At 38.6% G+C, this 26683-nt stretch overlaps 1 protein-coding gene across 2 annotated transcripts in view; it reads left to right on the top strand.

The window, feature by feature from the left end:
• The window catches only part of ST18 (ST18 C2H2C-type zinc finger transcription factor), a 168458-nt gene that overhangs the window by 137023 nt on the left and 4752 nt on the right, over positions 1-26683 (top strand). Inside the window, exons 13-21 of one of the 2 annotated variants that reach the window (XM_074577021.1) lie at positions 5121-5366; positions 11418-11533; positions 14213-14275; positions 15144-15212; positions 20232-20294; positions 20390-20470; positions 21522-21743; positions 23803-23891; positions 25383-25486. In XM_074577021.1, the coding sequence (XP_074433122.1) occupies positions 5121-5366; positions 11418-11533; positions 14213-14275; positions 15144-15212; positions 20232-20294; positions 20390-20470; positions 21522-21743; positions 23803-23891; positions 25383-25486 (1053 nt within the window). The remainder of the gene's footprint in view (positions 1-5120; positions 5367-11417; positions 11534-14212; positions 14276-15143; positions 15213-20231; positions 20295-20389; positions 20471-21521; positions 21744-23802; positions 23892-25382; positions 25487-26683) is intronic. The other variant, XM_074577023.1, reaches the window with a different exon arrangement.

The following is a 26683-nucleotide window of genomic DNA, read 5'->3' as shown; positions in this document are numbered from 1 at the left end:
GCTTAGCCGGCAGTTTCTAGCGCAGCGCAAGAGTCTACATCATCATAACATCCAGGGATCTTCCCTGTTTACAGCCCTCGCCACATTCACGTCTCACAGAGGTAGCTGCAAGCAATACAGTTTATCTGTATCCTCATCACTACTGCTTGCCAAATATTTTGTTGACTGTTTTGGTGTTTTTCCCACCTGTTTAGACAAAATGGCATATGCGTACTATGCCTTGAAAGAAAACAAAAAATGACACTTGCTAAAAACGTTTAAAGTTCAAATTCTGTTTTTGAACAAAATTATGTCATCTCTCCATTCTTGGATATTGATGATGGTGATAATTACATCAATTATTTCACAAATGTAGTTAGTACTCAGCACGTTTGTCAGGCAGTCCTTTACTCCAAATACCTTAACGCCTAAATACAGGATGAAAAGTCAGCCAAGAATGTCACTAGGTACCATCCTGTTCTACTGCTGTGCATATTGCTCCTTGAGTACATTCTTGGCTAGCTTTTTTTAATTTGTGAATTGCTCTGGGACGAAATTGTGACTTCATTTTTGTCTCAGATGTTGCTGGGCAGTTACAAGCTTTCTTATTTTGACCCAAATTAGTATTTTAGGGTTTTTTAGCAGAACTCATTTGCTTAAATTTAAGTCTGAAGAATTGAAGACCATGTGTATGTATTTTTATTGGCTGGGAATAGAAAAGATTGAACTCTTTTTCATGGAGTTGCATTAACAATAGTACTCGTATACATGGCAAGACATTAGTTCCCAAATTACCCCCAATACCAGAACTAAAGAGCCTTTTTGAGCTTTCCAAACCAGAGTGAACTGCTAGTGGGAATGCAAAATCTTTGATAATGTTGTTTCTTTGGACTTACTTAGTATTAAGTTGTATGGCTGATGCCAACCAAAGAATACATAAACCCCCCTTTTATGAAATGATACAATCTCCCTAAGGTCACAGGTTTGAAATAAGATTCATGCAGGCACAATAATTTGCTCTTTCTGATCCAGCTATGAGATAAAGCTTAACTTGTAATCGTTACTGCAGACACACTGCAGAGTATTAAATGCTGTGAGTGATCAGAGGGACCAAAAGCATATGAAAAAATGCAGGAGTAATTTATCACAAAAAACAACATCCTTTATTGTCCTAGCTGATGTAGTTCAGTTCTAAGGACAAGACTTGATAATGTACTAGAAAATATTCTGTAATATTTATGTCATAAAATAAAGGAAGCTGAAAGAGCTGACTTTAAAGTACAAAGCCCTTGAAGAGGAGAGAGACCATTTTTTTGTTTACATATTTGTATTAGTCTTCATTTTAGATAGATATTCATAGTAGTGTACTACTTGCACCTTATCTTTTCACTGAATAGATCCTGGAATAACAAAAATATGCTTCAGTCATTTTTGTCTCATTTTTTATTCTGGAACCCTTTTTCCAGCTGTTGGTAAAACCTGTGAGGGTGATTACACTGTCACTGATGTGGGAGTAGATAAGGAGGAACCTTAGAGTGTGTAAGCTCTCAACCTCATTGATTTTTCTTCATTGCTTCAGTGGATTTTTTCCTGGTTTACGCCAGTGTAAATGTAAATGTGAACGTAAATCTAAATAAGATCAAAATCAGGCTCCAAAGATTTACACAGCTGTAAACTAATATAAGTTAGGAAATAACATGATACATTTACATCTTTATTTGGCTTACTTTTTTAAGGAAGAATCAGAAGAGTTTACATTGTTTTGGTAGCTATATTTAAATATGTCATGATAAATGGATAAATATAGGCCTGTTCACACATGCACCGGAGTCGACAGTAAATAAGATCTTGCCTTTGCTGCAGAGAACACAGCCTTTACAAGCCTGAGCTAAGCATAGTAAATGCCTTGTTCTGTCAACGTGTCATAGCACCACTCTAGCATTTTGTGCCATTTGCCATTTTTGTCTTTTTAGTTCCATTTTAAAATTAATGTAAAAATAAACATGGTAAAACAAGCAAAGGACACATATTGAGAGGAGGGTGGGATGAGAGTAGGAATGAAAACTGGAGCAGTATCTCTGACTATCCTCTCTTTTTGCTCTGCCATTTGGAGTTTGCTATGAAGGCAGCAAAGTGATAGCTCTTTTATACCATTCTGAATAAAAAGCCATGCTGTAAACGTGTGATCCATCCTGTGATGGGCAAAAGGGGATATTTTTTCCATGACTATATTTAATTGTTGTGTGCATCTGTGAGCTCACTTAAACCCCATCTGTACGCTACTTCACAAACACACAACCCAGCCTTCCCTGAGCAGAATTAGGTGCATGTTGGACAACCCAACTTCTACGTGAATTTCAGGGAAGTGCTGAGAAAGCTTTAAATATCCATGCTAGTAATTGCTCTGCTTTTCAGCCAGAGCTCCTTGTTGTGGATAATGGCATCTGTTTCTCAGAAACAATACATTTCCTGATATTTTTCTATGTACGGTTTCATCAAGGAGGGGAACTTGATAGATTTTGGTCCTTTTTGTTGTCTCTGTTGCCTTCTGAGTAGTTGATATTTTGTCAGTGACAGAGAATCTGCACTATTTATGGGTTTTGCACTATAAAACTACTGCAGCCCAGTCACATGGCTTCCTTTCCTAAGCCATCTGTCACAGAGGTCTGGAATTTTATGTGAATGTTGGTTGTGCAGACTTAACCCAAGTTTTTTTATTATGAAAAATGTCAGCAACTACAATATTTAGCATTTTACTTTACATTGGTCATTAAACTTGATTACTGTAGCTCTGTTTCATTGCTATAGTTACATACCAACTCTGAAGCCAAAAAACACTGGGGCGATCATGGCAGAGCTATATTGTCAGATCCTGGAGTGTGTGCTTGGCACTGATATAGTTAATATCTTGGGTTTTTGTAACTAAGGTTTATTAATGCTGGTATAAAAATGTATTTGATATTATACAGATGGCATAAGATGTTGTGGTTACTAAGTTATTATCCAGGATAAGCTGCACTGTCAAATTCAGGGCTTAAAACTATCACAGGAGATTAAACTATTTACTAAAAAGGGGCAGAAAGATATAACCAAAGCGTCTTAGTATGAACATATTAGAAGTGTATTTACTTCCCATAAATATAATAAAACATCTCTCTCTGTAAGCTGTATGATTGAAAATGTGAACTTTGTTATGCTGGAGAAGCAAACATAGGAGGTGCCTGAGTTTCTGAACCGGGGGCAAGCAGATGGCTTGGTAGTGCTTCGATCTAGGTGGGCATCTGTCTTAGGCCCATGGATACAAAATGGACTCAGGCTGTCTGAGTGAGGAGACATCACTGGGCCCTAAATTTTCGTCTCCTACCAACATTTTCCTTCTGATTAAAAATATTTCATTGGACACATTTTACATTTAAATGAGTCACCATTGGCAGGGGTAGGAGACAAGGCTGACTGAAGGAAACTTGTGCCTTCGGTCCAACTGTGGTGGCCATGTCACACTTTCAGCACAAGGTCTGTTTCACCACAACTGTTTTTAAAGTCCTCAAGCGAGGATAAGTTTCACTGCCCTATCTTTAACCATTAAATGGTTGACTAATCATTAGTCTCCAGCAATAGTTAATGGGAAGAAAGAGAAAGGGACTCTTTCTGCCAGTGTCTCATCTATTCCTAAGGAAGAGGTCTAAGAAAGATTGAAAAACTTGCCCCCTGGACATACCTGTCTCTTTTCCATTTACAACAGACGGTATAGGTAATTCACTTGTACTATGAGCTTACTTTTATATAGTTCAAGGTAGGAAATCTCAATCTGGGTTTATATGACTGTGTCCTACAGTTATACAGCACCTGACATATCTAGCCCCAAATTCCCACGTGGTATCTGAGCTTTGTGGTGATGAAAATCCAAAATAGTGGTGATGACAATATCAGGAAGACACAAAGCAGTGTTAATTACAGCATTCTAGATGTGTAGATCTATGACACTGTTATTCATCTCTATAGTCTTTGAAGGTTTTCCACCTTATTCAGGGCAACACACAGAACTAGACTGCCAAGTGCTCCCCCAGAAGTCTCCTCTTTCACCTCTTCCCCTACTTGACTTTAGTAACTGTTGGCAATAGCAAAGACTAGTCTTATACTCCTCCCTATATGTCAATATGCAGTGTTGCATATTAAGCATGAGGGGAATTTTTTTGTTACTTCTATTAGTAAATTGCACTTCCAGGAACTTTTCATCATTCCAAGAAGAGGAGTTTGTACTCTTTTTCTGTGATCAGACAATGTAAGGCAGAACAGCGAGCTTTCCTTCCCTGGTTCTTCTTGTACACCTGAGCAGCACTTGCCCCTTCTTGTGAGCAGGAGCTGCTGCGAGAGCTTCTCCCATCCTGGGAAGAGAAGTTAGGTCTCTCCCCAAACTGCACGCACCTCTGCAATCAGAGGCTGCTCTTTGCTGTACTTCCCAAGTAGCAAAGGCTTTGTTAACTCGTGCTGAAGGCCTCCATCATGGAAAACCTCCTTAAGATCCTCACGTGGCTGGCTCCCAGTCTGGTGTCTCAGTGCAGACCTGTGCCTTAGTCAAGCTGCAATTAAGGCAATATGTTATTTTGAGTGATGTACAAAACCCTAGTGAAAATTCCTCCTACTATGCTACTTTTAGGCATATTTCTTCCCCCCTCCTTCTCTCCCCCACAATGCAGATGTTGTAATGTTTCTGGGGTGTGGGGGGAAGGGAAGATATGTAATAGTAATGCTGTTGATGACCTAAACAATGCATTAATGTTTTTAACTGTGAATTGGGGTCATAGTTCTCTGTAAGAGTGAAAAGATCAAGAAGATTTAAAGCTAAACTTTTTTTAAATAAAACTAGATTTAGGGTGTATGGGTTATGGTTTAGAGGCATCTTAATTAAATTCTACTTACCATGTTTAAGCTGAGATGCAGGGATACCATTACTGAAGCTACTCTTAAGTCTGCCTAAGAGTTGGACATTAACTGATATAAATCGAAAAGCTGGTTTTAGATTCAGATAAATTTAAATAAAAGCTTGCATTTATATTTATCCTTTAAAAGCACCACATGGTTATGTTGCAGCCTCATCATGTCCGTATCTAAACATGACTCTGTTTCCTGTTGCACATCAGGGAGCTGACATAGAAGTGGATGAAAATGGAACTCTGGATTTGAGCATGAAAAAGAACCGAAGCCAAGACAAAGTTATGCCTCTCACTTCTTCCAGCACAGCACTTCCCACTCCCTCCTCTTCTCCTTTCAAAACAAGCAGCATCCTGGTAAATGCAGCCTTCTACCAGGCTCTTTGTGAACAGGAAGGCTGGGATACACCTATCAACTACAGCAAGACCCATGGCAGGAAAGAAGAAGAAAAAGAGGTATTTTTTCAGTTTCTCGGTGTCTTTTTCCATTGGATGAGTGTACGTATGGTGGTCTTTGGGATGACCAATCTAGTGCAGTTTAAGGGAATCAATTTCCACAGGTACAGGTCTGGGAACACTGAGCTGGCTTAAATGCCCTCTCAGATGTGGCATAAAAAAATCACTACTCACTTTGAAAAATCTTGTCCTCAGAGCCTACTTGTGAATGTCTAGAATTCTCTAAAATAAGGAAATCAAAGGTATCCACCATTAGGGACTGTTTTTTAAATTTTGTTCCTAATGGCTCAGTCCTGTAGCACATACAACCAAATGGCCTAGGGATCACTAGCAGGGAAAAAAAGCCCAAACAGAACCAAACCAAGGATGGGTTTTTTTCATGATGAAACAAAAAGTAATTTTTCCACACCAACACTTTAAATTCTAGATAACTCATTATCTAAGCATTTAAACACATCTTTAGAACCTTGCCTGCAATATTCTTTCAGTGGAAAACATTTTATTTTACATGTAACATACTTCAAGAAATCTTTGCCAGTGAGTCTTAGATCTCACTAGTGAGTCTAGTGGTCCAGATGACAGTCTGAGAGCAAAAATTCAGAAATACAAAATTGTTAGGAATTCTTGAAGGTTTTGATTACAACAAGTTGCACAAGAGGGTATGGACATAATTTCTACCAACTTTGAACTTTGAATTCTTTATTTGATAAGGAGACAGCATAGAAAAACTAGATGAGTATATAGAGGCATCTTCCCTTTTCAACCTGTCCTAGGAAATGTAAAAGCCCAAACTCGAAAATGCAGTTGCAGGAACAAAGATGAGAAACTAAAATTCAGTAAACACTTTTATTTAGTAACTTTCCAACTTTTATGGCTAATCTTCTAGGCTGCCACTTTGAATTTGATAATTGCCTTGATTTTGGTATTGTTTCTGTTTTTCTCTTTCATGTCTGTTTATCCTATCTTGGCAACAAGGCGGCATAGCCTCCTACGGTCTTTCTTTCTTATTCTTCTGTTTTGCTGGCGAGTTTGATTTTATTTCTTTCTCTTGAGCCTGGCTGTCAGAATACAGATTGCTTCTATTTTTTTTAAATCAGGAAGGGACCACCAGCACTTTTAAGGGCTAACTAGATAAAATTGTGGTAATAAACATAGACAAGCCCAAGTGATAGCTAAGAAGCAGACTAAAAGATGTCCCAATTTGGAGTTTTTATGCAGCTTCAAATACTTTTCCTCCCTAATTGATTTAATATATCAAATAATAGCATTTGAACATTATATTTATTACAAAATTATCTTTTGTTCAAATATCAAAAAAGGTACCTCAAGAAGACATAGACAGGGATAAATCTATTTAGGGCTGAGGTTAGGGGATCCAGGCCTCCAATTCCAAAAATACCTGGAAATAAAAGATAGTTCAGTTGCGTGAAGAAAAAAAATCTGTCAGCACTGGGCAGTCTGTTCTCATGTGATGGCTGAAAGAGTTTGCACCACAGAGTATCATTTATTGGAGGCTGGGTTGTCTTGAAGAGCCCTTTGCGGTCACCTCTGTGGGGCTGATGACGCTCCTTAGCTCAGCGATGAGAGCACAATCCCAGTATCAGGGTTTTGGAGTGGGTTTGACACGAGGTGGTAGGCTGAGGGCTCAGGCTCTTCCCCATTCATGCCGCATAATGAGCAAGCACATCCAGCTTTGAGAGAACCGCCTTGCTGCAGGGGATCAATCAGTGTCGCAGACTTGGCAGGGGGCCTGTCCTGCTGCTCCTCCTCCCTGCTGCCACCACAGTTCAGCAGAAGAGCCGTGGCAGGAGGGCCTCGGCATCCCCCCCAGTGCCTGCTCAACTTTCCGAAGGCCTCAGTGGGTGGCTGGCTGCTTCCCTCTCCCTTACAGGGAGCTGGAGGCATCAGCAGACTGGCCAACAGACATAAAGATCCACGTTCAGGCACTCTTGCCCCTTGCACTAGGTGCTCTGACACTGTGCAGTTTGCCCCTAATCAAGGATCTGGCCCCAGACCTTTGCTGTGAGCTTTTGCCACCCCAGGGACCATTGACATGTCCAGTGATCTCGGGGCCAGAGGCTCTGTTTTGCAAATCGAAGACTGGCAGTTACCCTCATGCAAAGAAAATGACTGATTATATCTATTTCTAATTCATTGTTATCTGGTTCATATGCACAACAGTTGCTTAATTTTGGTGGTAATTTCCAGAAAATATTGTCTCTCTCTCTCTCAGTGAAATAGCCTGTCCAGATGCCCCCTTATAAAAAAAAATTCTGAATTTGGAAAAAGCTCAAAATCTCTCCAAAAGGAAAGCACCGAGAAATAACTAGAGCTGTCAGTTAGTTCAACTGTCAGTTCTCCAAAGATTTCAGGGCTTAAAAATGTTAAAAGTGCCAGATGCTATTATCTGTTATTCATGTTACCATTATGTTCTGGTCTTTGCTGAAATCAATATAAACTTCCATCTGTACATTAATGGAGTTTCATTGCTTGCTTTCTTTCTGTAGTGTGCATGCGTGAATGCACACATGTTCTTTGTAGAAAATAGTAGTGTTTGGACTGATTGGGCTTGTTCTGATTTTCCTTTTAGTTTGGAATTCGTCAGAATTTTAATAGCATTTAGTTACAAATCCCTTCAAATGGGAAAGGAAAAATTATTCATGCAGTTGGTCTTGACTAGCTGTGATGATCATCACCTAACAGACCAAAAAGTAGGAAGTGCTAAAGGTGTTTTCCCAAAGGATTATCTCTCTCTGTAAAGCTAAATCACTGGAGAAGTACACAAGCAGAGGCCTGATGCTCTGTGCTCAGTCCTAAGTGCAGAGGACCAAAAAATATTTGGTCTTTAGGTCTGACCTACTCATTTCAGAGAGATGGAGCCCCTTTTGGGCCACGTGTACTGATGTAAGGTCCTAGAAAGGCAGAATTTCAGTATTCTTCTGCCTGCATTCCCTTTGCACTTCTTTCTTTTGCAGCTTCTACACATCTGAAGATTTCCTGCTGCTTGAAGAGTACCAAGTGTTCCACTAGGTGCTAAGACAGTGCTAGAGAAATCACCCATTTAAATGTCTATACGTATCCCTCATTCCTGGGAAATATACTAATGGATGTCACTAGGAAACAAGCTGTATTCCCACTTTGGTCCTTATTAGATTTTTTTCTTTTTCAAAAGAGCAGTTACTGTGAAATTGTACGTGTTTGTGCACATACGTGTGTGTGTATAGCTACTGGGTTTTTTTAAAAAAAAAATTAAAAATCTTAATAAGTCAATTCAGGAAATTCACAAATAAAATTTCCAAAAAATTAATTACTTCAAAGATAGAAAATGAAAATACTGCAATTCTAAACCCTCTAGTATCAGTTATGCTGGTGGCTGTAGATGTACTCATGTCAATTTATTGCCATCTTATTTTTGCTAAATGATTCAGTGAAGCATCATTAAATGAAGCTGTGAACTGCAATACTGTAGTATTTCATCAGGCCTTGATATACATAATTCTCGATCAGTCCTCTCTGTACAGCATGTATCAGACTGTGACGAATAACTCACACACACATGTTTCTGGTCCATCACCAGCAAAAGATCAAGAGATATCTTTCAATTGAGACAAAGAACACAAACTATGTATATGAAAATATTAGTAAAACCTGCAGCACAAACTGTTACAGCTTCTCGTGTTTGCTGCAAGTGCATCCTGAGGTACATCACACAGCTCGGGATACCAGTGGAGCACCAGAGGGGTCTTTCTGCCACCCTCTACTCCAGGGTCCTCTCAGATGGACCTTTGACAAGAAGTGTAAGAGTGTGTGGAATGCGTGCCTGGTCTTGATACACAGTTAGCATTCAGCCAAGACACACACTAAATTTTTAGAAACTCAGCATTTGTCCTCAGTTCAGTGATACAGATGTGGTCTATCAGAGTTAGTTGTTAGAGAGGAAACTGCTAAGCCAGCCTCCTTCAACCTCCATTACATTACATGGAAACCACCTTACTTCAAAAACTGTGGGTTTTGAAGTTATTTTGACATCTGATCCCTTGCAGCTGGCAACTGAGCATCCACCATTTTGTTGCTTCTTTTGGGATCTTTTGATTTTACAGTGACTTACACTGGTGATCCCTGTAGGAACTTGCATTTATGTGTATATAAGAAAAGCAGGGGAAAAATTGTGGGCAGAGAGACTCAGGAACTAGAACCCCCATTCTGCAGATCGCAGTGGCAAAACCACCCCCATATGCCACCAGAAGCAGGATTTAGCTCAATGCTGGAAAACAGTCTTTGAGGTTTCTTGATTCTTGAATAAAGCTGGCATTCATTTTCCCACTTCTGGTTATTAATATTTTTGTTTCCATGTTTGGAGGACTTTCAACTATTTATTGTTTCTGTATTAACATTTTAACAATACCTATCATTGTTTTTAATTTTCTCTATTACTCCTTATCTGAAGTTTTCCTTTAGAAATAAAATTCTAAAAGCCTGAAATATATCAGATCTTTTTTAATTATTTAAAATAATTACTTGATAATTACTATGAAAGTGTGTTTAGGAAAGCTGAATATATGTATTTTTGCTTTCTATATTTGTAGCAGATGAGATTACTCCGAGACAAACTAACCCCACAAATGTAGTTGCAAAAATCAGTAGTAATTGATACAGCAATAACATGGCATGGTTTCTATATGTATGTGTAGTGTGAGTTTCAGAAGGCAGTAGGTAGCCAGTACCAGAAAGCAGAAGGAAGTCATATTGAGGATCCAGTCTCCAAACAGGCAAAGATGAGCTGCCAGAATTGAGCACCATATGGAAGCTTTATCAGAAGAAACACCCCCGCAGAGCTTACAAGTCCCGTTAGGCAGAATCTCCATTTTCAGTCCAGATTCTCCTCAGCCCTCTGCTCTGTGTTAACAACTCTGCAGACATCCCTGCCCCTCTGTCCTGGCACGTTCGTCAGCTGCACAAGCCCAGAGCATCTATAGCACCAGCCCCATGAGTTCAGCAGGAGCTGGGAGCTTCTCCCCTCAACCACAGGCAGCAGTTTCTGCTCCTACAGACAGTAATCTCTGGATGATACCTACCTGAGTATTGGAAAGGAGTCATAAAACCCACATGAAGTCCCAGCAGGGATTATTAGAGATTCGATAATTGATGCTATGGGCTTTGGAGAATTCTTGAATGATACAATATCCACAGAGCGTCGCTCCAGAAAGGAAATACTTATCCTTCATAAAAATAATAATTGAAGTCATTAATTCTCAAAACAGTATAAACCAAGCTATTTTGAAGTGATCAAAGGAGACTTTATCAGAAAACAAAAATGTAATTTCCTTTCAGGACTCCAGATTTCCAAAATGCCTTCCCAAGAGAGTGAATACTCATGGGCCATACCACCCATCAAACAGCACTCTAGCCATGAAGATTTTAAGCTACAAACAGTAGAAATCAAGAACTACCCTTAGCAGCCTGATATTAAGAAAATTTCAAAGTGGTTTTGCTCTTATGATTTTCATTTTAATAAGAATCTGCACTTTGAAGAAGATAACAAGTCATTAAATTCTAAAAAGCTTTGCATTTACATATGTTTATGTACAATAGTGTTTTTTTTAATTTATGGTTGTAATTTTGTAATTTACGGTACAATGGTACTCACTTCAACTGTACACAAAATTCAGTGTTATAGTTGCACAGAAAAAAACAGAACATATTTTCCAAAGTCTTGTTTGGGTCTATATATTCAACAACCACTTTTATTTTCTTTGTGTATTTTTCTTTGGCCTTTGTCACCATTTTGTAAATTAAAACCAAATTTTCACTATGTACGGCTTAATCTAGTATCTGCCTCCAGAAATACTTTCACAACCTTTTTAAAAGTCTATCTATGAGAACGTGAAACTATGATGTACTAAACTTCCTTCATTTCTCTCCATCGTTTCTTAAGACTTTTTTTTAATGTTTTCCAAGCAGTTCTCTTCTTGATAAAGCAAGTTATTTGTTGAATATGTGGGAGGCCTTGAAGAGAGAAACCTTTTGTCACATTCTCATCTAATATTTCAGAAAGATCCAGTGAGTTCTCCAGAAAACATGGAGGAAAAGAAGTATCCAGGAGATGTCTCCATACCAAGTCCTAAACCCAAGCTCCATTCAAGAGATCTCAAAAAGGAACTCATAACGTGAGTCACTAAAAATGCCACGTTTTCCTCTGCCCTGGTAAAGACTGACTACACCGTTTTTCTGAGTGCCGCCTTGGAGTAGATTTGCAGGAGCTGAGAAGGGAGACCTGCATGAGAGTTCACTGCAGGTAGTTAGTTCCCTGTTTTGGGAATGGAATGAGGTAGACATGAGGCCTGGAGCTGAGACAAGCCAGGGTAGGCCTGGAGGTCTAGGCACATTCATGACTAATGTTATGCTGAGTATCGCTCCTTATTCCTCAGATGGATAGGTAAAAAAGCGGCAACAGTTCCTTCTACAAAACACATGGTTTTGTAGCGTGCTAGAGTTCGGCTGTGCATTTTTGGCTTACATAATTAAATAAACTTTACCATAGATCCACTGTTGAGAGCTTGCATAGAAGTTTTGGGATTTCTTAGGTAGGAAACATACAAGGTTCATAAAAAGATAAAACACCAGACAGGAACTGCCCAAGGGTTTTCCAACCTGTAGGAAATCTATGTTTCAGACCTAAGCAGACCTTCATCTTCTTCCTTCAAAGCAGAGTTAATTTATTCTGTCCTGATGAAAATCCAGCAGATACACAAATTTACATTTGGGGAGAACAGGTTAATACTCTCTTTTCCCAAGTACAGAGACTCACTCACTCTGTCTTAAGTTCCAAAACTTTGCCATCTAAAACTGCAGAGAAATTCTCTTAAATCTTTCTGCATGTAACAGCTTGTTTCAGTTTAGAATCATTCAGTAAATTTGTCCTAACCAGCTCATAACACTAGTCGCTTCTTAAAAATCTCATCTAGGCTCTTCACAAAACCCCTTTGGATTCACATCAACACTTTTTTGATATCAATACAGTGTTTTCACTGTAACAGTCAACTAGGACTTAACAGTCATTTACAGCGCTTTTCTTTTTGTCCCAAACCAGAGTAGGTCTCTCTAGACATGTGCACTCCTTATCTCTTAGTGATAATTATCCCTAACATATCACTGTAGGCTCACCCATAAATAAATGAGTCGCATCCCGTCACCCTGTGGCCTGCTCCCCAGACTCAGTGGCACTGAATCAGTTAGATCCGCCTCTGTCTCTAGAAATTACATTTCCCTGGGGCAAGCTGCAGTGAAGAGTGATTCTTTCCCCTCATGCCATGCAGTCTGCACGTTGTCTACTCTCCATGTTATATCTGCAGTTGTAGTTCATGACCTAAATTGCTACAGGTCAGGTTTGTTTTGCCTCTTCTAAAACAAATGCATAAAAAAATCACTGAGAGTTTATTTGCTGAAGACTAATGGCTTTTCTTTTGTAATATTTATTCCTTTGTGATATTGACCTGTTTTCAGATATCTGTAAAATACTTTTCTATTCTCCTAAGAAATAATTCCTGGAGTATTTACAAGGACAATGATCAGCTTACAGTGGTTTTACTGTATTATTTTCAAACAGTGAGGAGAAACAGGTATCTAAAATATAGTTATCCAGAAAATTAAATTAGAAACAGTTTTAATTTATCAGAAGACTCTATAGGTAACACAAGGAACAGAACGGATTTCTATCATCCCATTGAGTTCAGAACTTCTACAGAACAATTCAATACAGGTGGCTCCATCATGAGGAAGTTTTTAAAATGACATAAGCACTTGCAGAAAAAAAAATTCTGACGTGGTTAGTTCAGTTGCACTGAACTAATTTATAAATGCTATCTCCTAGCACGTGCTTTCTATTTTTCCGTGTTAATTGTCTTGCTTATAACTGCATCACTCAAGTTGAACTGGGCTGTGAAAGTGAGGCTGGTGTCTTCCTAAGGCTGCTTTACAGGTTTGAAAAAGTTCCTAGCACTCTGCCAGCTCAGAGAAAATAGCCAGGTGAGGATCTCAGGTACCCCTTACTCATTACTATGGAGCACCAACTAAAAGGTTTTCTACAGTTACTTCTTGCCCTTCTTATCCATGGGCTCAGTGAAAGAAGACACAACCCTTTGTAAGAAGGGCTGAGGAAAAACAGAAACTATAACATTTTCTCCAGGTTAAACATACCTCCACCTCTTGGCATAAAGGGACATATTTTTTGTGCTTAATGCACACCACCTTTGTATCATTTCTCAGTTCATCTGAGAAACATCTTGGGAAACTTTTGTGCTCACTCTGAACTTCAGCTGTGTGAGCTTCGTGTGCTTTCAGTTTTGCAAGGAAACATAACACCTAATTTTTCATTTATGTCAGCAAATAAAGATTGGATATGCTTCTAAAGAAGGTGCCTTCTTTTAGTCAGAAGTCAAGGAAATTATTTAGAACATTACTGTTCTCTGACCTGTGTTATACAGGAGGTCAGATCAGAAACTTCTCCCCTAACATTTATGAATTGCTGTCAAAATTTGATACCGGTAATGAAACTGTCCTTTTAAGAACCCAAGTTGTAACGAAAAATGTCCTCAAAGCATTATACAGATTGAAAAAATAAGGGTGGAAATAGGAAATTTTTTTTCCATCTATGTTTCAAGTAATAATTGAAAACTAGAAGTGTTGTGTAAGTTTTGGTAGTTTTCTGTAGTGTCACAATAGTGTTGAGATGGGTAACGATGAATGTGATTGCCCTAAGGATCATTATGTAATTCACTGCAGGGTAGGGTGGGCTGTGGGATCTATTATACATACTCTTAATTTCTCTTTGCGTCGTCTTTGCATAGCTGTCCAACTCCAGGATGTGATGGTAGCGGTCATGTAACAGGAAACTATGCCTCACACCGCAGGTAAGAAACAACAGGAAGCCTAAAGCAGGAAATAGAGCTACTTTTAGCTGTTGTCATCTTTGAACAGATTTATACTAATCATGGATAAGTATTCAAAAATAATTTGCAGAAAATAATCCATACAGAAATGTGGCTGGTTTTCCCGGTTTTGCTATATGAAGGTCTGGGCTCAATAGACTGGTAGAGTTAAGCAGCATATGCTTATTACTGTAGCTGTGTGTCTTAACTGAGTCCTGTAGATAAGTCATTTAGTAAAGTTTTCACTTCTCTAAGTTTAAAAATGTACACTCTGTGTACAGATGCTGATGCACAATATTTTAATGAGGTTTCTGTAATATCTCTACGAACGTCTTTGAAATTCATAGTTCTGCTAACATAATCTGAGGATGCTAAACATTTTCCTCAGGTTATTATGCCTATTAGGGGTTGAAACAATAATTTCCTACTTTTCCGTTTGGGAGTAGGATGGAAGCAGTTTCTGCCTTTTCCCAACCACATGGACCAGATGCTCTACTGCCCTTCACGTAGGCAACATAAAGGAAGGACTCTGTGCACCGCTGCCTCCCCATGCAAAGCTTTACAGGGGCTTAGGAACCTTTGTCCCTAACCATATATCTTTCCAGTGATTTAAGAATTACAGCCTGACATTGGCTGCTCCTCTGTTGCCAAGAGCAAATATTTGAGGGTCTCCTTTTTCCCATTCTAAGTCATAGATCGTCTGGAGGCTGCTGTTTTAAGGGAAAACAAACAAACAAACAAAACACCAACAAAAACAAACAAACAAACAAAAACAAACAAACAAACAAAAAAAAAACACCAAACCCCATGTTCTGTTTTAGTAAAACATTTCACATCATTCTTTTTTCAGTGTTTCTGGGTGTCCATTAGCTGACAAGACATTAAAATCCCTTATGGCTGCTAACTCTCAGGAGCTTAAGTAAGTATTTATAATAGCACAAATGTTATTGTTTCTTATCTTCGATCAGCATGTTCCCTACGTTAATGCTGCTGTTCACTTGAATTTCTGAGTAATGTCAAACCTTTGTCCAAAATTTGAAATGAACTGGTTTGAAAGCTTTTGAGTGAAACAGAATTTACTTTTCTCCATTTGTCTTTCTTAATTTTTGTATCCCTTTGTTTTCATGAATTAACCAGGACCCGGGGGAAAAAATTGTAAACACTAAGAGAGATGCTGCTCTCATAGTATTTCTGAATCAGAGACAAATAGAAAATACCTAACATGTAAGACATATCTGGCAAGTAACTCTGTCTGATCCAGTTAGAATAAATTAGAATTATTTAGTTAGAAATAAAGCTAGTTAGAATAAATCTAAAAACCAGACCAGAACTCGTGCAAATCATTTTTTGTCATTCACTACCGTATACTATGAGTTTAATGTCACTGAAGCAGACATCGAGTCATATGATTTTGTGCTGGCATAATTCTCACCATGAAATGTCACTTACAAAAGGACTGTGCAGGCTCTGCTATATAGACAGATGTATAGGGACATATGAATATTTCAAAAATCTGTAGTCAAGAGAGGCACTGGCAACCAGTCATCTAGTTATTGAATTGGCTTTGTCAATAAGGATGTGGGGAAGAGGAAAGGATAATTAGAGTTCTTTCATAGCTTTCCCTCTGCAACTTGTAAATTGGATCCCATAATAGATGGCTTGGAAAAACTCATGAATGCACGTAAAAAGGGGAGCATCCCGTGACTGTCCTTTCTGTCCTTTAGGTTCATCCCTAGTCCAGATAGAAGAAAAAGTCTGATCATGGCACTATTATGCTGTTCTAATGGTATTAATAGTAGAAGTGACTACATTTAGGCTTGACTCCATGTTTAGCTTCCCCAGATCAAATGTTAGTGGTCTTATCCCCTAATCTGACAACTTGAATTATAAACAAAATGCTGAACTGATGGTGGCTATGGAGTTGAACCTTCTGCAGACGCAGCAAAATGGCAAAGAAAGGCCATTTGTATGTGCAACTGTTCAAAGCAGTTCCCAAAGCCAGTAGGTGAACTGACACGCTGGCACAATGCTTCAGTTTTTCCATCACTGAGTCTCAAAGGTGTCAAATTTAGGGTTAGTTTGTTTTAAAAAGAGCAGCACAAGAAGCAAGAAACTGACTTCTGAAAATGCTGACAAATTTGAAATCATTTGCTGAGTCATATGTATTTGTCCCTGCTTTTGTTGGCTTTCTGCCATACATAGACACTCACACAAATATTTTGAATAGTTGCTCCTCATGCAGCACCCCCCCCTCCCATATTCATGTGTGAATAAGGAAATTTGCATACCAATATGGTTATTTTTCCACTAAAGCTTCTAGAGTTTTGGTCATGCCATAAGGAAAGAGGAGCAACAGCATATGACTTAAATGACAAACTGCACACTGTACGGCATGTATAATAAGTGAGTTGTGAAAGACAAAGTCAAAGTTCATGGACATTTCACAGACAGAAATATGTTGCATAACGCACTTAGCATTTAATTTCAATTAACTAGAAAAAGAGCAAAAATCAAAATCTGTTCACAGACAATTTGCAAAGAGCTAAATAAAATTATTTTCCACAAATGTACTACCTTATTTTAGCTTCCTGCAAAACATAGTTCAGGTGAAATTTTAAACAAAACCTTGCTTTTGACAAGTGTTGGGTAAATGAAATCTTATGCCAAAAACTCTAATCATGCTTGCATTGGTATAGTATAGTGATATCAATAGTTAATATTACTATTGCTATGTGAGCAGAGGGCATAAATGCTCACAGAATCAGGCCACGAAAGTCCCCTCATGTACTTAGGCATGAATATGAAAAAGCTGCGTATTTTTTCCAAATGTTATTCACATTTAATTTGCCAGAATCAAGATATGATTTTGGCTTTAATTACAAAACTCTAAGCCAGCAAAGATACAAGGCTTCCATGTGATCTACAGTTTGGAAATAAGGAAGATCTGTTCAGAAAGTGAACCTCTGAGTCAGATTCAAGAAATTTTTTATCTGAGGATTCTTGCTGCACAGAGCAATCTGAGGTGGTCAAATTAAAACATGCTAATGTCGATGAATCAGATCTTAAAGTTGTAAGGGATAATTATGACTGATCATCCCGTTTCACCAAAGAGCTTGTTTATCAAGCCTTGAAGAATTTTAAAAGTGTACTTTAGAAAGATATTTGCTTACATTTCAGAAACTTTAAGGAATAGATAATCAGTCCTATCCTTAGACAAGTTGTTGCAGTGGTTAAATGTCAATCTTAGGAGAGATTCTAGCAATTCTTCTAGATAGGTTTCACACAACACATTGATACTGATCCATATTCCATAGGTAGCATAACATATTTCAGTCAATGGTTTTCTCAGCTGACCTCTGTGGCTTTGCTTTAACTACAGTTCATATCCAACCATCCCTGTGAGCTTTCTAGGGAGTCCCAGAAATGCTGCTAGATCTGCAGCTCAGTGTATCAATTTTACATGCAGTTGTAGTTCATCTACCTAAGATAAGGCAACCCTCTTGGAGAAAGGAACAAAATAGCACGTACTCGATGCACAGAATTTCTGTGTGAAATCACTGAGATTTGTTCTTGGAAAAGAAATCTGTAAAAGAATCCGTAACTTACACCCACTTTAGAATTGACATCTTTTAGCTTGAGCTCCTGAGGCCTCTGGCCCTTCAATGTAAATCTGATTTTCTTGGCTCTGCGCAGGAATCCATAACAGAGGACGACTCCCTAAAATGGGGCACCAGTCCAAACTTATCAGCCAGTTAAAAGCTGATGAAGGTGCACAGTATCACTGACTCTAAGGCAGTACATTGTTGGTGTATCTTGTATCGTGGAATTTCACAATCCACACAAAGATATAACCAGTATTTGGAAAGCCCAACCCTTTGGTCAAGCTCAGGAGTCTTGCTAGTGAAGCTTCTTACTATTTTGTCAGTAGCCCACCTGAAATATCATCTTATAATTTTGTCAGTACTGATAACATCACAGCCTCCAATCTTCAGTGACCTCAAGAATACTTTGGACCCTAATCTGGTTGTGAAATCTATCTGCTGCCAGAAGTGGTAAATACAGATGGGGAGGTTTAAATTTAGTTCAGTATCTTTTTTAAGTCCCTAACTCTCAAGGTCTCAGATCTGAATTTCTCCCACAAAGAGCTCTTACTGAATTAAAATCCACGTCTAGTCTATGTGGATAGCTCTTCCATCTGTGATCATCTGATAAAACAAGTAGCCAAAATTAATACCCATAGTATTTGGCAGGTGTTCTGGATTTACTTGTGAGCATTCACACTCTCCAGACATCTGCCCTTGCTGCCTGCTCCACATGACATTGTGCCCAGTCCTTGTCCCACACTCAGACAGGTCAACATTTAGCCCTACGCAGTCGAGCATATCTGGCACTTTGCAACCCACACCTCTGCCTTCGCTGTCAGTGTGAGTCATGTCGTTCTGCCAAAATATTTTGTTCAGAAAATGTCATCATGAAATGTTTTGACATTATCTTTAAAAAAAAAAAGTCTCCCCTTTCTTCAATTGAAATTATTTGCGGAATTCTACTTGAATCAGTGAATAAATTTGGTCATGTCCAAAAGAAATTACATTTTTGACAAATTAATTGTTCGCAGAAAAAATAGTTTTAAATATTCTGTAAAGAGATACACCTGCATGCTCAGATGTGCTATTACAATTATATTTGTAGGTGTTTTCCACGGCAGCCTACCAATGACTAGATTAAATCACCCATCACCTCAGGAAAGATTCAGTAAGAACTGAGACCCTTAAGAGAGTATTGAACGATGCAAGTTTCCTTAATGGTTCAGTACAAGATTATATGGTACAATTCTTCCTGTAATTCTGATACTCTGTAAAAATCATAGCATTCAAAAGGCCCTTAGGGACGCTTAGCGTAAGAACTTTGTGCTGTATAATACATAGAAATGGCTGGCACAACTTCTGAAGGTAAATATTTTTTTGTGCTGCTTTGTGTGCCAAGGTGCATTTCTCTTCTCTTAAAAAAAAAAAAAAATCAAACCAAAAGAAAAACCAATACAAACCTTAAATCAAAAAAAAAATATAATATCTGAATTTCTGAGATAGAAGATGCTACCAGTAAGGTCCTGCTCCAAACCCCACAGAAGTCAGTGGAAAGACCTACTGACTCCAGAAGGCTTTTAGAGCACGTTCTCCATGTAGGACCAGCCAGAAGGAAGCCCACCCTCCCAGACCACTGGCCAAAGCACAGTAACAGGCAGGTTTGTTTCCTTTCATTGTATGGATGTTTTAGTATTAAACACTCATACTTGAAAAGGCTTGTTTGTTGCACACACACAGAGAAACCCCTTAACTATGAGACATAATCCAATTGCCAAGCTGAATACCCAATTGAATCTAGTGCATGAAAGATATGGTCCTGTTGTATGCTTACAGCGCTAGAATATACAAATTATTAAATTCAAATTCTGTCTACCATCTACTGATGCCCAAAAGTAAAACTGCTTCTCTGCTTCCATTTCCCCTTCTGTAAATACTGGCAAAGTGCTTATTTATATCTGTACCTGAAAACATCAGAAGAATAACAAACAAACACGTAACAGTAAATTTACAAATAGATCTATATCAAGCTGCTTTTTTTTTTTAATGTTGATCCTGTACAAGGAAAAATGTTTGGTGCAAACAGTGTTATAAACTAATATAATCTACACATCATATGCAACATATTTCACATTCCCTACTAAAACTCTGTTATAAAAGAAAAAAAATAATGAAAGGAGTCTGCTCTTTAAAAAAAAAAACAAACCACTGAAACAGCAGGAACTAGTTTTAAATATTCAACAAAAGCTCTGCCGTTCTTTCTTCCCCCTAGACAAAATGTAGAATGTACACATTATTTACTGTGTACCTTTGAAGCTGTGTTTTGTGTTTTGTAAGGTTCCTGTATTATTCCATAGGTGCCCGACACCTGGCTGTGATGGCTCTGGTCACGTGACAGGGAACTACGCATCCCACAGAAGGTAAAAACCATCCCGCCGCACGGGGCTGCAGCGCTTGGCGTTCTCGGCAAGTAGCAGCAGAAAGAGGTGGCTTTTACTCTGTGTGCTTCTTTCAGCTTGTCTGGTTGTCCTCGTGCCAGGAAAGGAGGTATCAAAGTGACTCCTACTAAGGAAGAAAAGGAAGACCCTGAACTTAAGTGAGTACAAAAGCACAGGTCTACCACCAGTGAAGGGAGGGAAAAAAAACAATTAAGAGCTCAGGATTTGAGGCATCATAGGAGATGCCCCAGTTAATCTGAGCCGCGTGAGGATATGGCCTAGAGCTGGAGATGAACCAAGTCTTGCTGCTTCTAGCGAAGCTGGTGGAGTCCATCACCTTGGAGCTTGAACAGTAAGGAAGGATTGCTATAGCTGCTTGCATTGGTCCAATTATTTTAAACAGTGCTGTGAAAGTGTCACTTAGTTAGAAAATTTGGCAAAATGAACGAAAACAAATTATTTCTGCCTGTAGTGAAATCTTAGCGTGTCAGCTAATTAAATCAGAGAGACACCTTAAAAATATGTCCCAGAGAACTTAAATATATCTCATGTCTTTCCTCTATAAATAAATTAAAATTTCACTTAAAGTGAAAACTAGAAACTCAGTAGATTCACTGCATTCCTGACTTGAACGCACATTCTATTAAAATCAGTAAATGATAACTGCCAGAATACAGATACGAAGATTCAGTTGCAAACAATGCTGTCCTTAATACTTGCTAATGATATATGAGGCTGCATAACACTGACAGAGCAGTGCTAAAAAAACATCTCAATTCTCTCTTTGCAAGTATTTGCATGAGATGATGGTAGTTTTCCAGGCCCAGGAACCCATCCTCTGCTTCATGCCAGAAACCTAGATGGTGAGGAGAGCATGTTGACTTTCCGTACAACTGTAGAAGTGAGATTTACTGCCTGTGATAGAATTTCAATTGTCTTTTCTGGCGAAATACATCCTAAACGAATGTTTTAGTTTCTTAGGCTGTATGACTGTATTTTCAATTGCCTAATCTTAAGATCAGCTGAACCCCCATAACTCAGCTTGACATGAATTGAATGTTCAGGTACAGCGTGCCTCCGGGGATCGAGTCTTAATCCATTAATGCAAAGCAGCACAGGCAGCTGGAATTATTTTCTCAGACTTTTTTGAGACTCTCTTTGCCTGCTCTCTCCAGTGAAAACGGGGGTTCTTTTGCTGTGTTTCTGTAGATGTCCAGTGATAGGCTGTGATGGCCAAGGTCACATATCAGGTAAATACACTTCTCATCGCACTGCTTCTGGTTGTCCTTTGGCTGCCAAGAGACAGAAGGAGAGTCCCGTCAATGGGTCTTCACTATCCTGGAAACTGAACAAACAAGAGCTGCCACACTGTCCTTTGCCAGGCTGCAACGGGCTGGGTCATGTTAATAATGTTTTTGTCACCCACAGAAGGTATAACTTTCTGTTTTCTCTTTTCATTTTTCCTCATTCCACTGTTGAATTGGCAACATGTGAGGTTACAGTCTGAATACATAGTGCTGAAGTCTTTTAAGTAACAGCATAGTTTACATTGCAGCTGAAGTAATATGGATCAGAATAACTGTCAGAGTTGGGATCAACTTCTTACTCTTTTTCTACGTTCCTGTCGCAATGTGACTTTCCAAGGTCTTTCCTTCAGATTAGCACAGTTTCTATACGGTTTAAAATTTAATAGAGTTCTTTCCTAGGCAAATATGAAGTCGTATCTGTATATCTTTTATGGAAAATGCAAATATCATTGAAATGTCACCAGAAAAGGTTTAGCAAGAGCAATGGCTGCATTTGTTTCATCTTTCTACCAGTGAAAAAGCTGTTTTCATAAACTTTGTATTTAAATAGCTACAACCACACAAAAAAGTAAACATGTAGAACTCATGTGGATTACACAAGTTTGAAGTTATAACAACCTTACAAAGAAAGCTAACTTTACAAAGCAGGCATTACACATATAACCAGTAACAATTAACACTACAATTTTATGTTTCACTGTGAAAACACCAGCATAATTTGACCATGTTCAATCAATATTATGCATTGAATCTGGCTATAGACTCTGAATTAATACCTGGCAAAGTTTGGTCTTCTGTCTGTAATAGAATTAAGTCTATATTCTGTACCTTCTTTGCTTTCTAACACTGAACCAACTTCTCCAATACAAGAATGTTCAAGGTGACACAAAGAAATCCAGTCAGAGTACAGTGTTATCCTCACTTTATGATCTGTATCGCATGTTAAAGTCTTTACGTTAGGACACCACTGTAAATTGGGGCTAATTAAGCAAAATAATTAACATAAATAATATGTTAGCTGGTTGCAACTCATACTGCAGATGATTTCTGCCCTACATAAGGCTGGATCACACATCCAATGTGTGCTAGTTAAAATGAGGGAGTAAATATAGCTTTATGATATGATATCCTTCCCTAGGACATGTGCAATCTAACAGGTAACCCATGGCATTGAGACATTCTCCAGTTAGTTATCTGCCCTGGGCAGAGATACTAAGCAGCATTTTAGAACTGGAGAACTAGCATCTTTCCCTGTATAGCTTTTAGCTGAGCCAGTGTGAAGCTAACTTTAACACTTTAACCTGTAAATGCTTCCCCCCCCCAAGTGGAAACACCATGTCTGTTGGGATTTTTGGTTTTAATTCTTACATGTACACGAAAATCAACCATTTTCCTGTGGAACAAAATTTTCCTTCATTCATTACTTGGCTACATCTGAATACAAATCCTTCTGCCAGTTCTGCAGCATACGGGTATTTCTTCTTTGTCATTTATAAAGATAGTATTAAGACAGTGCAATTCATCTTAGCCCTTTAGTGGGCTATAAAAATTGCCTCGGATAATTACCAGCTGATGAAATTGTAAGCTTTGAAATAGCAAAATGTAATTTAATGTGAACAGTGGTTAAAAAGCAAACTGACTATATAATAGAACCATTCAAAATACCTATTACAGTCTATCGGGTATATCCAGAGTTATTATTGTATTGATCATTATTATGTATCAACAAAATGATACAATAATTGTGCACCGTGGAAATCATCCCATTAACTGATTTTTTTTTTAGGATAGTAAACTTGTCATGATACTTCCCCTCTCCTCTGGAGCACAAGCCCTCAATAAAAACAATAGAGAGTTTTTATTTATACGTTTTGAAGCTTCAAGAATTCTGTAAATGCATCTTCACATAACTTAACTGCAGCTGCCACTGCTATTTTGATGATTCTGAAATATGCTTAAGAGTTGTTTACTTATAGGTTGAGATTTTTGTGCCAATTTTCAAACTGGAATATACAGTTAAATGGCCTTTTATGAGTTATGTCATTCCCCGAAGCTATGCTATAATGGAGATACTGATGTGACCTTAGGTACAGAGGTCTGTCCAAGTGCATGATAATATTGCCTGAAAGGATTGTTGCCATTTTCAAGTGGGTGCTAATGTTTTTTTTCCCTATCCGTTTCAGCCTGTCTGGTTGTCCTCTGAATGCACAAGCCATAAAAAAGGGCAAAATTTCGGAAGAATTAATGACTATCAAGCTTAAAGCAAGTGGTGGTAAGGAGATTTGTGAAAGATGATGACATTTATTTAGATAGAAGGGCCCTGACTCCCATTTATACTTATGCCCCTTTGTGCCATTCTGGCATTAATTCTCACTCCTTTCAGTTGTCTCTAGCAATAACAAATCTTGAATAACAAAAATCTTTGCATGAGAGATTATAAAATTATTCTCGTTTACATCATGATAACTCAACATTGAAAGTATGCTCTCGTCTTGTCTCGGAGCATTATTTTTTGATTTGAAGATGCTTTCAATATTGTTATTACTAATAAATTATTAGTTACAGATCAGGAGGACTTAGCTATCTGATGACTAAGGTAAGAAGGGATAAATATTGTGCGCAGAAATTGACTCCTCTCCCTAACTTGAATACTACACCGTTTAGTGTCTGTGCAGCACTTGGACAATGTTGCTAACCCAAGTGTAAAGGAACAATTAAGAAATAGTTATAGGGGGAATATGTAGGAGTCTCCTTTCTTACACAGCATGCTTTAGAAAGTTGGGCGTTGAGCCAGAATTCAGGGAACTTAGTCTTTATGCCTCCAACTGCTGAGCAAAACAGTCATGTTACATCGGGCAAACGAGCTTGTTTCCATGCATCCCCGTTATTGCTGGGGCAGGGACCGCTGCTTACAGATTTCCCAAGCTGGCTCCCCAGTAGATTCAGTTCAGGGCTTTAGGTGTTAAAGCTGTAACAACAGTGGCACAAATCTCTCGGCAGAGTTGATCTCAGAGTGATACTAAGCAGAAAGAGGGACAAGCACTGCCAGCAGCTGTAGCTGCTCAGTATTTTTCGGGACAAAGCCTTCATTAAAGAGCTGAAGTTTTTTTTCTTTGCTATCTAATTTGTGGTAGAAGTCTTCCTTCCTTTTTTTCTGTAATGCTTGTTAGCTTCCTGACAATTTCCCCTTTGCTGTTATTTAAATTTCACTATTTATGACATGTAACTCAGGCTGTGCTGCTTGAAGTTATTCTGCACAGATATTTGCCCCCACAGAACTTCTTGCAAGATAAAGAAGCAGGTACAGATGGGCTTACTAAAGTCAGCAATTATACTAGTGGAGATGTTACCCTGGGGTGTTCCCTGCAAAAGAAGGGTTGCTGTTATGCTTCTTTTAAAATGAAAAAATCCATTGTAAATACTCTCTCATGTTTTATGATAAACTTTACTCTTTCTGGGCAATTTTTCTTTTCTGTACCCTCCAGCTTGTAGTTGCATGTTGTACTGGAAAGAAAGAATTGTGAAACACAAAGACTCAGAAAGCCCTCTCAATGTTTCAGCTCATGTAGATGTTTTACAGCTAGGAAACAATTTTTTATGTACCTTTTGACAGTAAAGGCAAAGTAAGAGGCAATTTAAGGATCAATCATTTGATCAAAAGCTTGTTGTCTTCCTCTTGTTCAGTAACAGCAGCTTGTTACTTATGCCTCCATTTACATGTGGACTCTTTAAATCTGATATTGGTATTTTCAACTATTTGCAGGTATTGAGAGCGATGAAGAAATCAGACACTTGGATGAGGAAATAAAAGAACTAAATGAATCCAATCTTAAAATTGAAGCTGACATGATGAAACTTCAAACCCAGGTATAACATCAATGTGAAAGTTTTACTTTTTCTTATGCTATGCTTAAGCAAAATAAGTAAATTAAATGCTATGTAAATGTTATGTTTAAACACAGTTAGTCTCTTGTGCACTTGTTTTCCCATCACTCTGTGGCACCTAAAAGTTCCAAAATCCTACATGCTTTTTTGTCAAGTTTTTGTTCGTCTGTTTTCTGTAAATAAGCAGCAGATTCCTGTGTATTGTCTTAAAGATCTCGTGAATGACAAACTCAGAGCAGTTTGGAGCTAATCTTGGCAAGCAGAAAAACCATATTTACCAACAAAACATGCATTTTCCTTTGTTGACCAAACTGTTGAACAAACCGTGCAGAATCCCATGACTGCGGTTTTTAGGGAGGATATCACCTCTTGCCAGCACACTCTAACTCTTAATGTGAGTGGACTTTGTTCTTATGTGTACCTAAGAAAATCTCCCTGGTTCAGTTCACCCACTGCCAGTTATTCAAATAGTTTGAATTTTGCCTCCAGGCAACACCTGGCAAAGAATGGATGCCTTTTGCTAATGTGTGTAGCAGGGGAGTTTGCCGGGAGCTGTGGAAAAGAGTCATTTTATTTCATTCTTTTGTGTACTGGAGAGATTAAATCGGCTTTAAGATGCTGATAGTGTTTCTATGGAGTGAGCTGAATACATTCATCCCTACAGACACTCCTGCACCTGGGAGTTCACCTGGGCAGACTGGGTAAAAGCAAGAGCAGAAGCTTGCTCAATATTTTAAGAATAAAAAAGTTTATGAAAAAAGGTCCTAAATGAGATCTGGGAACTGAATATAAGTTTAAACTGATCTGAAACATGCTGAGTGTAACCATACCCCTCTGTATTTGTACCACATTGGAATGCATAGCATCGATTCGTGCTGGTTTTCTAATAACGGCCCCGTGTATGGTCTAAATAAGGGTGAAGTTTATGCCACCTACGCTGGATCTAAATGATCTGGCTTCTTATGGCAAAGGCTGTGGGGATATCCATCCCAAATCGCACTGCAGTGAGGGAAGGGTGAGGGTGGTGTTCAGTGTCTCAGGACACTGATTTCAGTTCTCTCTGATGATCGCTGTGGTCTTTGCACAGAGATCGCCCAATTTATGCAGTCAGATCTCTTCTCCTCAGACTTGCTCCCTGGTGAAGGCAGCCTGACCAGCAAAGCCCGAACTGAACCACAA

Source organism: Larus michahellis, chromosome 2 (genome assembly GCF_964199755.1).
Source record: "Larus michahellis chromosome 2, bLarMic1.1, whole genome shotgun sequence".
NCBI classification, from domain to species: Eukaryota; Metazoa; Chordata; class Aves; order Charadriiformes; family Laridae; genus Larus; species Larus michahellis.
This window is presented reverse-complemented; position numbering and strand designations above follow the sequence as displayed.